Raw genomic sequence first — 15944 nt, forward strand, 5'->3', positions numbered from 1 at the left:
AGGCAAGTTATAGTAGAACAAAGGTGTGTTTTGGTCGTCAAAAAGACTGTTGTTTTTGGGAGGGGTTAGCAAACATTCCTATTAAGCATTTATATATTGGTTTAAGAAGTACATACTTCTCAAACCAATACTATTAGTATCCTTATCCTTGCGTGGACATAGACTATTTTCACTTTCATTTATTTATATTGTACATAGTATGTTTTTAAAACGTACTTCTAATTTAATATGACACTTTGATTGCCTTTGTTTCAATTATATTTACACCTTATTTCTCTAGTTCATATAAATATTTTAAGGGTGCATCTGTAACTAAACAATTTCTGATTCTGATTCTAGACCATGGTAAATCATAATGTGTTTCCTGCTGTGAAATTAGACTTGTATCAAGATACATAATGCATAGCATAAGGTAGTGGTCAGTCATTGAACCGTGACAATTAGATACTCGACAGTTTTATTTTGAATATAGCTGAAATATTTCTTATGGCAGGCATATATACACAATTCAAAGGATTGTATTTTAAAGTAACGAGCTTTTGTCACTATAGCAACAAAGCCTCCTTTTTCAATTACGTCACTACCGGAAAGATTCGGGACGCCAGGAAGAGAGCAGCGGTGTGTGAGGCTCCCGCTGAATGAAATTGAACGGCCAACTCAGTTCATTCATTCAACTTTATGAGGAAATTTGACAGTGTGTGCCAAGCATTACATGTTAGTTTGTGCTACCAGGTAAGAGTGAGCAGACCGCGGAGCTCAGTCAGTTAATGTTAGCGAGCTGGCTGTTAAACCCGGCGTGTTTACATCGTTGCTAGTCAGTGTTAGCAACCTTGTGCTATAAATATCAGCATCAGGGACAGTCACACAGTGTCTGAGCTGATTAGGTGGCATTTGGCCGTTGTGTCTTGAAATAGCCAGACGTACCATCACCTGCTTAACAATAGTAATGTCCCGTTTGGCTCTCTGTTTTATCACAAGCTGATCTTGTTTGTTTTAAGTCGAGCTCCAGCCAGTTACATGGTGGCATCCTAACACCTTTCCTTTGAATTTGCCCGTCTCTCCCTTTCTGCAAGGTGTGCGCGTGCATGTTTGTTATTGTTGCTGGAAATTCTTTGCTTAGGGTGCGCGTGCATACCTGACTTCAGCTGCAGTCGTGTGTATGTGTGTGTGAAGAGCACCGGAGAGTCATGTCGGTGTCGGTTATCATTAAGTGGGGAGGTCAGGAATACTTCATCAGTTCTCTGTCTGAGGAAGACACGGTGTTGGACCTGAAACAGTCCATCAAGACCTTGACTGGGGTCCTGCCAGAGAGACAGAAACTCCTGGGACTCAAGGTCAAAGGTGAGATGATGTCAATGATAAGTACCTGATTTTCCTTAGGGATTAATAAAGTATTCTGATTCTGATTTCTGCGCTAGTTAGTGTAAATAATGCTATATGAAGTCCAATCCAAGTGTGAGACGAAAGGACATTTCATCTTGTGCTTTTATTTAATTGTGCAGTCTACATAAAAGACCCTCCTGGATGCTAATCATATTTAAAATAATCACCCCTACATCTAGCCCCAGGTCTATGTGCAAAAGTTTCTTTTTTCTCCACCTATCCACAGGCTATTGAGTATATAAATTATTTTATTACATATATATATATGTATACATATAATATGTATAATTTTATAAAAGTTATGCATGCTCTTAATATGATTTTCTCTCTATATATATTTTCTGTTCCTTTCCCTTTCATCTTGCCCGCAGGTAAACCAGCAGAGGATGAGATGAAGCTGGGCTCGTTGAAGTTGAAGCCTAATACCAAGATCATGATGATGGGTACCAGAGAGGAGAGTCTGGTAGGTGGATAGAGAAAATTAAAAATATATATCTGGCTGGAACTATTATAGAAGGACTGTGTGCCTTGCTAGTGTTCAGGTTTACTAGACAAGAGAGGTGAGGGGTAACTTGTAAATAATCTGTTTATTCAGGATTTTGGAATCAGCTAGCTTTGATTAATGGATCAGAAAATGGTTGTTTAGGTGAAGATCTGACAGCCGTTGACATTTTTGAGGGATATATGCTATGGGTATAATGTACTGACTGATACAGTTTTAACCGTGCATATATTTTGTTTCGTGAAGGAAGACGTTTTAGCCCCTCCACCAGAGAATGATGACGTTGTCAATGATTTTGACATTGAGGAGGAGGTCATTGAAGTGGAGAACAGGTCTGTCAGAATTTTAGAAATTGTTGAAGGAAACCTGTCTTTGTGTGTGGATGTGTTGGTGCATTTGAGAAACAAATTATGTCTTCAGAGAGGAGAACCTGGCAAAAATAGCTAGAAGAGTCAAAGAGTACAAGGTAGAGGAACTAAACCCTCCTAGAGAAGGCAAGAGGCTCCTGGTTCTGGATGTGGACTACACACTGTTTGGTGAGTTGGTATCATCATGTGTCTCTTTAATAAGATGCTTTGCAAGAAACAAAAGAGGAGGCTTTGCAGTTACTGTCTGTTTATCAGCTGCTTGTTTTACCATGGACACCCATACAATAATCCTGTGTGTGTTCAGATCACAAGTCATGTGCAGAAACAGGTCAGGAGCTGATGAGACCCTACCTTCACGAGTTCCTGACATCAGCCTATGAGGACTACGATATTGTAATTTGGTGTACGTATCTGTCCGTCTCTTTCCCTTGTCTGTGGCAGTGGTTCATTGCTTTTGTGTTAGAGAGTGGGGTTTTCATATAAGTATGTCTGCCTAGTTAATTCCTGATGTTTTGGCCCAAATTGAGCATCTGATCCACCAAGAAGAACAAAAAAACCAACCAAAAAACAGACTGAGCTCGCCCATTTTTCTAATGGTGGTAAATACCCAATTAAATGTCCAGTATGCGTTTGGAGAACAGTGTCCTCTCACTGAGATGCCTCTTGTGCTTGGGTGTGTGTAGACATTGTGTTGTGTTTAATTGTTATTTTTTTCTTTCATGATTTAATTCATTACTAATTAACACGCATAATGTGTTTTCTCTTTTAAGCTGCTACAAGTATGAAATGGATTGATGCAAAAATGAAGGCAAGTACTTCTCTTATTTCTTTACCATTTCTTTTATTATCCTGTACATTTTGTTGCCAAAAGGTGGCAGTGTTATCCAAGTTGGCATATATTATATGAGTGTAGATGGATCAGAAGATAACACCACTGTGTGTGTGTGTGTGTAGGAGCTGGGAGTGACAGACAACCCTAATTACAAGATTACGTTCATGCTGGACAGTGGGGCCATGATTACGGTACACACCCCAAAGAGAGGAGTTGTGGAGGTTGGTACACTTGCTGTTTAAAATATTGGCCTGTGTCACTGTTGTGGTCACACATCAATGCTTTGGACATATCTTTCACAGAAGAAGAAATGATTTACAATATATTTGGATTTATTTTAGGTTTTTAAGCGTTATTCATTCTGGCAGTTAATGGGTCATTGAACATAACACTGCAAGAAAATCAAATTTGTATCCAATCTGAGTGTCATTATCTAAAGCCATAATCTAATTTTTGTTCAGCATTATTTCTATAACTAAATCTGAGCATTGATATTATAGAATATATCATAGTTTCAGAGGGAACATCTCCAAGAATTTAATGTTTGTCATACTGAATAACAGAAACACGCATTAGTATTGGTAGTATCTATTTTCAGATGATCCTCAAAAAGGCATTTTGGGTAAACTGCAAGCATCACATGACTGTGACAGACAGGTTCATGGTCAAATGTTAAATGGACTGGGACTTATACAGAGTTTTTCTGCCCTAACTGACCACTCAAAGTGCTTTTTCCTACAGCATCATACACCTAATCACACACACTACAGTCATATTAATACAGTCATATTGTAGCAATCTCCAAATGTTAAATAGGAGGTTCTGTTTACTCAAGGAGTGAGTGAGTGAGAGAGAGAGAGCTACACATGTACACAACATGCACAAAGGTTTGGTTTTGAAAGTTTAAGGCTATGTTCACACTGCAGGCAAAAGTGCATCAAATCTGATTTTTTTGACCCTATGCGACCCATATCCGATCATGGTATGACAGTGTGAACGGCACAAATCCGATATTTTCAAATCCGATCTGGGTCACTTTCGTATGTGGTACTGAATCCGATACATATCCGATGTTTTAGAAAGCGACTGCTGTTTGAATGGTCAAGTCGCATTAAATCCATCTTTTACGTCACTGACACAAGACAGACGCCAATTATCAGTGCCGGAGAAGCGCCCGAGAAGACATCGCGAATGCTTCCTGGCCGTCCAGCGTAGATGTCAGTGAAACTGTTGGGAAGACAACGTTGGAGAAACGTGAACATTTTATTTATACTATATAATCTGCAGATTCTGACAGAAATCTACAACTATCCTTTGAAGCACCGCTCCTCTCTAAAACAGCAATAAGGATAATTATTAGGTTATTTACATTATTATGTAAATAACAAAATAACTTAAAGCAAAAATTGGGAAACGTAAAGTCCGAAGTCTTTATATTAAGGGCCATCAGTCAAACAATATTGTTTGCTCTGGGTCTAAACAGAGCGCTTTGTGTGTGACGTCTTCTTTTGCGGATGCGGGCCGCTTTGAGCGTTCACACTAGAGCACATTTGCTGTCACATTTTATTTGTAGTGTGAACGAGCAGACAAAAAAATCGGATTTGATCAAAAAATCGGAATTGAGCATTAAGACCTGCAGTGTGAACGTAGCCTAACTTCCACCCTTTAATGATGTCATGAGCAACATGCCCTGTCATTTGAATCTTAGCTGGTGTCATGAAGTCACTGCAGGTGGAAATTCCATGTGATGAGTCAACAATGTGAAACCTTGGATCTGAAAACCTTCACTGGTTTATAATTGGTGCTTTCACAAAGGATATGCACCACACTCGATACAGAAATTATTTTTAAAAAAAACCCTTCTTAAAATGTGTTACATTTTAGATAATGAAAAATAGCTTAAAGTAGTTTGAGCTGCAGAAATAAACAGCCAAAATGGAAAATACATCAAACCAGGTCAGGAAAGTTCTCATTCTATGTCCAGGCTGTCCTTAGCCTGATGCTCCCGTTGATGCCTTTGAGCACTCTCTCAGAGCTCAATATCTGAGAATGAGTCAATAGATGATCATGAGTGTCGCAGCAAATAGCTTTTTCCCCTCTAGTTTAGTAAACTGAGTAAAAGGGAAAATACATTTTACATCTTCAGGACCTTAATTTGTTTCATTGTACAAATTATTTTTTTGAACATGTGGACGCAAATGCTGTTTCTCTATTTCACAGTTACAGTAGAAAGTGTACAAATTATTTTGACGCAGAAAGAAATCACGAATAGAAGACGAGTTTGGTGGTAAAAAAAAAATACATATGCTGTCACGTGTTTTAACTAAACACCATGTGGTGATAACACTCTTTGGAATGTACTCGAAATGCACTTTTTTTGTTTTCTCCAGTGAATCATCAGACGAGATAAAACAGTCAATGCCTGTCTCTATTACTTGACATCTTAGGCATTAAGCTTGTCCAGCTCAGTTTGTCAGACTATGATATAGGCCACGATGTTGATGCTCAGAGCAGGTTATACACAAACATGCGATATAAAAACCATTTCATTCACCATTTACCAAAGCAGGATTTTGGTAGTGCGCTTCAGATCAATTTGGCTTTAGTCACGGCTTAAAACTGCTGGAACAAATGAATATTAAAAAGAACCACCCCTCTGTACTTCAAGGGCCTGAAAAAAAGATAAGTAAATCATAGTATACGGGCGATTGTGGCTCAAGAGTTGGGAGTTCGCCTTGTAATCGGAAGGTTGCCAGTTCGAGCCCCGGCTTGGACAGTCTTGGTCGTTGTGTCCCTGGGCAAGACACTTCACCCGTTGCCTACTGGTGGTGGTCAGAGGGCCCGGTGGCGCCAGTGTCCGGCAGCCTCGCCTCTGTCAGTGCGCCCCAGGGTGGCTGTGGCTACAATGTAGCTTGCCATCACCAGTTTGTGAAAGTGTGTGTGAATGGGTGGATGACTGGACGTGTAAAGCACTTTGGGGTTCTTAGGGACTAGTAAAAGCGCTATACAAATACAGGCCATTTACCATAGTATGAAGCTATAATTTTTCATAACTTCATTAAATAAGATTACTGTGCATGAAAACATATGTGAGTCTTGGGGTGTCAAATGGGAAGCACATATATAATATGGATGTGTAGTGAGGATAAATTTGAAAAGAGGGGGTCAAGTATCTCTTTGTCAGAGATTTGTGACTAGATAAAGTTGTATACACTTCGTGCTTGCTAAGTAACTATGTAAATTCTCGGGAATGTTTCTGGCTTATGGTCCTAGGTGACATGTATCATATTGTTGTTGTTTGGGTTTTTTTTGTTTGTTTACATTCTGGTAAGTCATTTAGCACTCTAGGTGTGACTGCACGCGCCGTGACGACATGTTGTGATGTGCTTGAATACCTCTTTCATAATGTTTGTGGAGGACGTTTACTGCTTTGTGCAAACGTCATGGCACTGATTTAATCTATTTTATGGCTTCCACAGGTGAAGCCCTTAGGTGTGATATGGGGGAAGTACGGAGAATTTTATAACAGGAAGAACACCATTATGTTTGACGACATTGGAAGAAACTTTCTTATGAACCCACAGAATGGACTTAAGGTTGGTTAGTTCATACAATTATCTTGACCATTTTTCTCTTCTTTTGGTACAATTAACTACAGATCTTAATGAAACTTTTTCTTTATTTGTTGTTGTGAATTTGTGTTAGATCCGACCCTTCATGAAGGCCCACCTCAACAGGGAGCGGGACAGAGAGCTGTATAAACTGTCTCAATACCTCAAAGAAATCGCCAAGCTTGACGACTTCAGTGGACTCAACCACAAACACTGGGAGAGGTATGCACTCCTTGAACAGCTAAACAGTATCATTTACATAGTTGTAGTTGCATACTTCAAACCTACAGCACATGCTAGACCTGAACAGCCATTTACAAAAAAATACTAGATATATTAAAAAAATAACATCTAATGCCAACACACACATGAATCTTACTTAAATTTTTACTTCATTTCAGATTATTTAAAGTATAAAATTCATCCTAAAAAATGCATCCAATTCTGGGGATAAATGAACACAATCTAAAGTAAGAAGGAGACTTGTGCATCCCAAGCAAAGAGAGTAACTGTGGTACTCAATGAGGAACTCACCAGTGGCAAGAAATTTGTGAAACAGTGTTGAGGTGTGCAGTAGGAATTACAGATGAGTTTAGGGTCGGGGTAGAGTTACATCAGGGATCAGTGTTGAGCTCTTTCTTATTTACAGTTGTGATGGAAAGGCTAAAAGGTGAGATCTCAGTGCAAATTTCTCCTTTGCACTTTGTTGTGTCCATTCTTAGCTTTATTTTTGCTATCTGTGATGTCGTAGGACTGTACATGGTTGATTATTTAATCGACTGTCCAACTTATGATATAATTTGTTTGTGCTGTACATGGTAGAGATGGCACGATACCACTTTTTAATGTCTGATACCGATTCCGATATCATAAATTTGGATATCTGCCGATACCGATATGAATCTGATATAGCGTATTTTGTAATCAATAAAACTGTGTTTTTTATATAAATATCTTGCTGCATTTTGTATAAGTTCATACTCAAGTTTTAAAAAACAAGAGACTGAAGCTATTCTGTTATACCTGTATGCAAAAAATGCACTCCACCCAAAACATTTTATAGTTCAGTAACACTGATCAATCTAATAAATTTAAACCTACACCATCCTCCCTATTCTGGTATTTTAAAGAGTACTTAGTGGAAATATTAAGCAACCTAACTAATAGGGTTGCCAACTCCCAGCAAAAATATTCGGGAACCACCCCCCGCCCTTAATCGATGTAATCAACTTTAATTTAATGCAAGTGTAAAACAAATGCATAGAAATCAATTATTTTTCTACAATATTTAAATAGATTCAACATCTTTCTTCAACAGAATTGCAGACTTCACAGATGGTATCTTCCCAAAGGAAAAAGTACTATAGCTTATTAGGGTGTATATTAGACTTATTAGTTACTATATACAATAATGGATTTCTATACATTTAATCAGATGACCACTTTTGTTGTAAGATTCAGATAATTATTTATTCAAAGTTTTTAAATGACATAACAAAGAAAAGTATTTATTTGTGCCCCCCTTTCCCTGTTAATGCCCTACCTGGCCCCCGACAAAACTTTGCTAGACCCGCCCCTGCACAGTTACCAGCTGTCAGCTACGTAAAAAAGGATCCTGGTGTTATTTGTCTCTCAGAAACAGTTCATAACTTCCCTTCAACTCATTCATGTCACCTAAAAGGTAAACCTGTTTCTCCATCACCTGTTCAGCTCTGATGATTCAGTAAGGACTTCTCCTGGTTTCATCTTCATGTTTCCCTCTCACCACATATCCAAACGGATATCATGACCAGCAGCTTTTACAGCTGTGGCTCCAGCAAACCTCAGCTGATACTACAAAGTTAATATTAAATAAATTCTAACAACAGCTTATCACGTTTAAACGTGCTGCTGTTGTTTATCCGGCGGTCTCCTCTTTCTAGCGCAAAGTGGGCAATAAACAAACAAGAAAGACGGGACTTGCGGCAGAAAAACATGAAACTGATCATTGATCAGTTTCATGTTTGAAGTAATAACAGGAGAGGAAGGAGAAGTGAATGAGAGAAGTAGATGCAACTGCGCAACAAAGACAGAATAACTCCAGCTTTGTGTCTATTTTTGAATTCCAGCTGAAGTACGGGACAAATCGCTTCCTTTTCACCTCAATATGGAACTCCGATGGCCAGTCCAGCTGTGGCTCAATACATCAGTTGTTAAGCTTAACGTGGAAATACTATGCAAACATTCAGGGATGAACTTGCCTTACTTCTGTGGGATAGTTTTCGCCGAGATGAAATACCACGGTTAGGAAGCATGTAACGAGGCTCCAAATGCTCCAACAGACCGCCAACAGGTCTCGCAGACAACAGCCGCTCTATCACGTGACACATACTACTCCGATGCGCCGAGCTGGGTTACGCCAAGTAGCGCGTTTTGTGAGGTGATTTTGTGATACTTCGGATCGGATTACATTTTTTATTTTTATCCGATATCCGATCCAGTAATTTAGGTCAGTATCGGACCGATACCGATAGGTAATATCGGATCGGTCCATCTCTAGTACATGGTAAAGGCTTTAAATGTTCTTCCATTATTTAGTTACTTATTTTTAATGTTGTATCCCAGTGTCATTTGTACATTTCCCCAAATCAACATGAATTCAACTGAATGTGTTTAAAATATGCCCTGAATGTGTGCCTGTTTGTTTCTGCAGGTACCTATCTAAGAGGCAGCACCACTGAAGAGGGACTATATTATCAGCGCAAAGACTTGGAGTGGATGCAACCAATGCATCATCTGCTTGTCAAACACAAGAACAAACATAAAGTCCTTCATACCAAACCTCACTAAAAGTCCACCACTAACCCTACAATTACACACAAGGTCAAAACCTCAGGACTGAGACGGGCTTCCCAGTTTATATATCTGCATGTTCTCTGCCTTCTCTTAGTCTGGAACATTTGTTTGTTCAAATATTGTTTACAGTTACTCTCAGTGTGCAAGGTGCATTGTGGAAAAAAAAATCCTGTTTGAGACCACACTGATTTTATGTCACAGACTCCAGCTCACCTGTTTACTCATGGTGGTCAACAAGGGTTTAATATAGATAACTGAGGTCCACTATTTCCTGAAAGTATTCGAGATCTTTTACACTTGCTTGGTATTTTAGATGGGTGAATAGTAGCAGATGTGTTAAGTTGATTACCAGTAAAAAATACTCTATCAAGCCTCTCTGCTGTACCAAGTGAGTAGGAGAAGATACAAATCTAATTTCATTATGGTTAAGGTCAGTAGCCTGCCTTCAAAGAGACTGACCGCTAAAAGCTAAAGAGCGAAAAGAAACAAATAAGCAAAATGAAGTTACGTAACCATTGAAAGTGTTTTCAGTATGCGAGGATATCCTGGTAATTTAACGTGTTTTTTTTAATGTAGTATTTGGATTGTCTGTTTGATTTGTAATAAATGAAGTGAAAAGTTGGAACGTCTGGAAGGTTTCTGAGCGTCAAACAAATAACAGCAGCCTGCACATGCAGACATATGCAGCAATTCTAAAAACTACTGAGAGACCAAAATCTGTTGGTCTTAGAACTGGCTAGCTAAAATATTTCATCAAAACAAGTGGCTTTAGTGAACAAGTGTGACACCATTTGTTTCGTGTCTGTAGGTGGTCACTACAAACAGGCCTGTTTTTTGTTATTTACATTCTGTACATGCATATTACAGTCAGGCTTCCATGGCTGGATATTTGTGTGCATACATGTCCAGAAACGTATTCATGTTTTTCTGTGCATGCTGATTCTGTTACATCACAGGACGCAACACTCGAACGGACATAAAGCATAGGTTTTATTTCGTTGATGCTCGTTAGATCGTGACAGCTCTTCATTGAAATGTTTCTGGAACATCCAAATGTCAATGAATCAACTAAAGGTGATGAGAATACAAGAACTGGATAGCACATTTTTTTAATTGTGTGTTTTGTTTTTTTCTCTTTTGTAACTAAAGTGGGTTTTTACACATTTCAGTACTTATTAAGGTGGGCCTCATTTTATGAAGCTGAAGCTCTGGAAACATAAGCTATATGATATGTCAAGCAGTCCCTGGAAATTCAGTTTCTTTTCATTTCTTGAGCTCTGCCTTTTTTGTGTGTTTTCTTCATTTCATCGATGAAATTGTGGCTGTAAATAGGAAAATAAACCTTTTTTTGTACCTCGCTTGCTTGTACTGTTCTACATTCCTAAAGGGTAGTTAAAAATGAGTTCATCTTTTACAGTGAGAAACATTTCATTACTTCCTGTTCATAACTTGTACACCATGAACACCATAAAAGACAAAAGGTTAATTCATTGAATAAAGAACATAGACACTAACGACCTGGCCAATAATGACACCTCCCAAAACACCATGGTTTTTTAGTGCCCCCCTCCCCTTCATTTAAATGTCATAAATATTTTTTCAGTATTATTATTGGCTATTCTTTTCCTACTGTTGTCATTGTTATTACCTATTGATTTCTCACGTAGCCACATGATGAGTTAATACACATGCAACTCGCACAATATCAGAATAGAAAATATGCAAATATGTACAAGTACTTTAGTTTTATGATTTTGTGTTTTTTCTAGTTTGTCAGTGCATTTTTCATCTTTTGTATGTTCTGCACTCAAAATAAACTCTATAGATAACCCATGGGTTCAAATACATTTTGAGATGCCCTGTTATAAAATGAAAGAAAATACAATAAACTGATATGTTCATTAATTTATTATAAAATGTTGAGAAACATTCTGAACAGATATAAATAAGTTAAAAAGGGCATGAAGGAAATACTAATTCATTTCAATCACAGTACAAATCATTATTGTAACATTGTTCTGTAGTTCCACAGACATAACGAATGGGGATGAAGAGGGATGAATAAATACTGTACAGGTATACATTCACTCCTGAAGCACAGCTTCATATGTTGTGCATCACTTGAAAAAATGTATTAGACCATTTTTTTTTCTTCTGAATTATAATATTTTTAAAAACTGTTTTCCTCTTTCTGGTGCGGCAGCAGAGTCCAGCGGCTAACGCTTAGCATGCCACGTTATGTTTGTTCACTCTGTTGGTAAAAAGAACAAAACAGTACAGATTGGATCAGTCAGTATACAATGATTTGTAAATAGTGTGAAACCTTGCACAGGAACAGAATTAGCAAAAAATAAATAAATAAAAATCAATACACTTACGTGCACTGACTCCAGTGGCTCCACGGCCCTCTGGTGAACTTGTCCTGAGCTCGCACACAGAAAACATACTTCTTGGTCTTAACGCCAACCTCGTATTTGGTTGTATCAGTGGTGATATTCTGCACAAAGAAGAGGCGACTTAATAAAGACAAAGAAACCTCGACTAAACTGGACATCAGCAAAAAGATATGAATCTGGTGTATAGATGTACGTGTATTAATTACAATTATTTGATTGTCACTGTTGCAGGGATGTCCACTGTGCACCAGCTTGACCTCAAACTGTAGGCCAAAATAGGCGCAGGGTTTCTCCCAAGTATCAGGGTAGTCCCAGCTGAACACCTTCCCATCACTGATGTGCAGGTTAGGGAGTTTTGACGGTCTCACTTTATTGAGTTGGGAGGGAAAGAAATGAGGTGGGAAAAGTTTAAAAAAGAAAGAGAATGGAGAGAGGAAATCACGGCACGATGACTAAGAAAGTTACTTTTCATACGCTAAAATACACAAAAACAAACTTACCGATTTCTCTCAGGTAGAAAGACTTTGTGTAGGCCTCCAAACGAGCATGGCTGCGTATGTAAACGGTGAAGGAAATGTGATGTTGCTCCTCTTTGTATGGGCAGTGGGCATCTTGGCAGCGAACCCCTGATGCATCGGCATCCAGCTCACAGGGGATATCGTCGGTAAAACTGGAATATGAATATAAGTTGATGTTAAAATACTATCTAGAGCACCTCCTCCACACCAGCACCCAACCAAAGTATGCTATGCATTGTCTTTGTCCTTACCGTTCAGCCTTAACCAAAACCACACTGGCATCAGATCTGAGCGCTGTTCTTTTCCAGGAGCAGTGAAAGAATCCTGTATAGTTTGGTGCCGAGCAGTGGATGTGACCTGGAGCAACAGAATTACTGTCAGTCCCCTCCCTCTCTTTTGTTTAATGTTCTTATGAACAGTGTAGCTTACACTTGTAGTGTTTCATTGTTCTTCTAGATCCCATCGAGTAAACACAAATAAATCACTCAGGGCATTGATACAATTGCTGTAAATGAGAAAAAAAAAGCTTTGTAGCTGCCTCTTCACTTCAACTTTAAGGTTTTGTTCCATCACAGGAAAACATTGCCTCATAGCACAAAACTGCAGAAACATAATGTTTGAGATTTACAAAGCTGAAACCTTATGGAGAAACATGAGCACTAACAATGTGATGATGGGCCTAATATAAAGCCTGCTCACTGTGTTGTTCTTTTCCCTCATCTTCTCTATTAAAATTCCTTTGACACTACTAATGGTGATCCTTTGATCCAGTTTCTGTTTTCTGCTCTGGAACCCCACCCTTACACCCTTTCCCTATTTTTTTCTTATCCTAAATCCCAATCTGACCATCATCTTAGCTATTCAGTCCCATCAATACCATTTCTTCTTCAGAGAAAGCTTGAGGCTAAATCCAGTCAAAGAAAATCTGCTCTTTGCCCTTTTCCCTTCATGCATGCCTTCTTTGTTCTCCCTCCCCTACTCGTTTCACTTCTTTCTTTGTCTTTGCTCCTTTCCTTCCTTCTTTCTTTTTTTTTCAACTTACCTCCTTCTCTGTTTTCCAATATGACTGTCCTGTTGTCTGGATTAAGCTGGATTAAGATCATAGTGTGGTTCAGGTATTCTCCACTTGGACTGAGGTGGCAAGTGTAGTTCCCTCCTTTCATCTCCTCCACCAGGACCTGGACTTGGTTCCCCTGCAGAGGCGGATTGAGCTCCTGACCTGAGACACAGACATGTTCATTGTTACAATGTGGTCATAAAAAGCCATAAAGAGACAAAGGGGAAAGTTTGACGTCTGGATAAACAAAAGCTTGATGAGCTATAGAGCAAACAAACAAAAGAAAGTTCTTGTGACTTTGACTTTTTCTTTACATAAGTGAAATTAATTGAATTAAAAGCTGCGTTACCATTTTTCTTCCAAAACACAGGCTCATTCTGAAAAGCTTCTCCGCAGGTCAAAGGAACGTGAACCATGCTACCCGTAAAAGAGGGCACCCTCAGGACCACAACTAGGTAAAACAAAAAAATTGATTTTACTGTTGGTGAAATTAAAAACAAAAAGGAAAACATGGAGGAATATTCAAAGACAAGGAGATACCATTATCCACGAGTGTCTCGACATCTGTTTGCTGGGTGTCAGCACTGGTGCCACTCAGTATAGCCCACACAACCATGAGCAAAAATGTATGCATCTGTAACAAAAGAAAGGAAGTGATGGGACTCTTTTACATAAACAAATAAAAATATTTTTTTAAACCTTGAAAAAAGTGAAATACTCAAGTAAAAAATTAACCCTTTAAATCAAAGCAGTGTTAACTAAAATAAAATAACAACAAAAGAATTGTGAACTTGGAAAACTAATTAAAATCAAATAAAATTACAGAGAAAATATCCTTAGTTTAACTATCTGTTAGTTTAGTAAAAAAAAATTCAATTTTTTTTTTTTTTAAATCTAATAAAAAAAATTAGAAGATATCAAATGAAATAGTATAAAAAAAATAATCAGATATTTCCTCCTAAAACCTTTTTGACCCCTCAAAGGATGAGAACTCAAATTTGCAAACCTGTACAACAGCATTTTCAAAGTGTGTACAAGTATTTTCAATTATATAAGAAGTTTTAAACATTTTGATTTTTACATAACCCAAAGTGAGCAGATTATTCCTCCTCCTGAATATCTGTGACAATCAGATGGAATATAATAGATCTTACCTTGTAAAACTTGATCCAAAATCTCACACTGGAACCAGATGTAGTAAGCAGTGTTTGTCTGTGTAAAGGCAACAGCTGCAGCTGCATTTATACGTCAGGCTGAGAAATCCCCACTCAAAAGAGGAACTCTTTAATACCTGAGCAATGATGACGATGACAATGGACCACACTGCACATGAAAGGAAATTTAATGAATGATCAAAATAAATGGATTACCACTAGCTTTCCACCCAGCTCTCCTCTTTTGTCAAGCTTGATTAATTTAGCTGTGTTGAAGACGACAATTCATTCGGCACAAAATCCACGCTGTAATCTGATGTATGATTGTGTGATCACACTAACCACTTTGGGGGGGAAGTAAGGCCAACTAATGATACAGAAACTTCTGTAAAACAGAACTGCAACCCCTAAAATGTTTAAATATGGTTATACGCCACTGAAAGTGGAGCAGGTAATCTAGATCGCCGTCATGGGACTTCTAAAGAAGAACAAGAAAAAGGACGCTTCCACAGAATGCGTCAAGAGAACAGAATCATCAGGGATGAAATAAAGGAGAAAACCCAGATTATAAACAAAACAAAAAAACAAAACAGGATTATCTGAAGGAGTTTTGTAAACGCAATGACCAAATGGAAAAATCACTGTTGCATTTTCTTTTTTTTTTAACGTATACATCTGGGAAGTTACCTGCAGAGCGTTTTCTTTCCAAAATAACCACTAACATTTAAGCATGCCTGTGTGGTTGCATCTGTAATGACAGCTCGTAGACCCTTTCCCATAAATACACATAGGTATAGGGGTTTCTTTTGATTAACCTTTGTTTATTTAAAAAAAAAAAAAGGCAACAGATGACTCAAGGGGAGTGTGTTTTATGCTGTTTTGAAAGGAAATGCAATTTCCTTGCTTGGACCCTCACTTCAATTAAGTAAAAGGTTTTTCCCCACCACTACCCTATTTCGTATTCTTATGAGGACTAAAAATGTCATATCATACTAACCTTACACCACATCCACTTCCCTGTGTGTGTGTGTGTGCACGGTGCGACTTTTCTCAATATTAAACAAGTGGCTTATCAACTCTTTAACTTCCTTTGTATTTTACAGGAATTGCGGAGAGGCAGCTGGCATTCCTTCCTCATACCAGCTGAATGATAGCAGGTATGTCTTTGTCAAGGTGGGAATGCCGCTTAGCAGCACTTCTTTCCAAAGCAAATCCAATTAATCAATGCTTGCGTAATTGGGTTTTTCAAGAAAACTTCCAGTTTCTGCCAGGACTAAATGAATGGGCT

General features: G+C 38.3%; 2 protein-coding genes across 4 annotated transcripts; one reads left to right on the forward strand and one right to left on the reverse strand.

Annotated features, from left to right (window-relative positions):
* The first annotated feature begins 581 nt into the window (after positions 1 to 581).
* On the forward strand, positions 582 to 10883 carry ublcp1 (ubiquitin-like domain containing CTD phosphatase 1). Of its 3 annotated transcripts, none has more exons than XM_006784911.2 (11): positions 582 to 732; positions 1074 to 1341; positions 1755 to 1846; positions 2132 to 2217; positions 2306 to 2421; positions 2558 to 2656; positions 3024 to 3061; positions 3208 to 3306; positions 6565 to 6681; positions 6791 to 6918; positions 9389 to 10883. In XM_006784911.2, the coding sequence occupies exons 2-11, from the start codon at positions 1188 to 1190 to the stop codon at positions 9414 to 9416; spliced, it is 957 nt and encodes a 318-aa protein (XP_006784974.1). In that variant the 5' UTR covers positions 582 to 732; positions 1074 to 1187; the 3' UTR covers positions 9417 to 10883. The 3 variants fall into 3 exon arrangements, with proteins under 3 accessions (XP_006784974.1, XP_035761138.1, XP_035761139.1); XM_035905245.2 differs by having other exon boundaries at positions 1121 to 1341; XM_035905246.2 differs by having other exon boundaries at positions 1174 to 1341.
* Positions 10884 to 11634: 751 nt separating this feature from the next.
* il12bb (interleukin 12B, b) lies at positions 11635 to 14743 on the reverse strand. Its single transcript, XM_035905434.2, has 9 exons — positions 14657 to 14743; positions 14043 to 14136; positions 13852 to 13953; positions 13488 to 13664; positions 12697 to 12802; positions 12428 to 12597; positions 12134 to 12294; positions 11910 to 12028; positions 11635 to 11782 (listed from the first exon to the last, which is right to left on the reverse strand). Exons 1-9 carry the CDS (start codon positions 14741 to 14743, stop codon positions 11755 to 11757), a joined length of 1044 nt encoding a protein of 347 aa, XP_035761327.2. The 3' UTR covers positions 11635 to 11754.
* Positions 14744 to 15944: the final 1201 nt, after the last annotated feature.

The sequence above is a fragment of the Neolamprologus brichardi genome, chromosome 10, assembly GCF_056152115.1.
Source record: "Neolamprologus brichardi isolate AB-2024 chromosome 10, ASM5615211v1, whole genome shotgun sequence".
In the NCBI taxonomy this organism is placed as follows: domain Eukaryota; kingdom Metazoa; phylum Chordata; class Actinopteri; order Cichliformes; family Cichlidae; genus Neolamprologus; species Neolamprologus brichardi.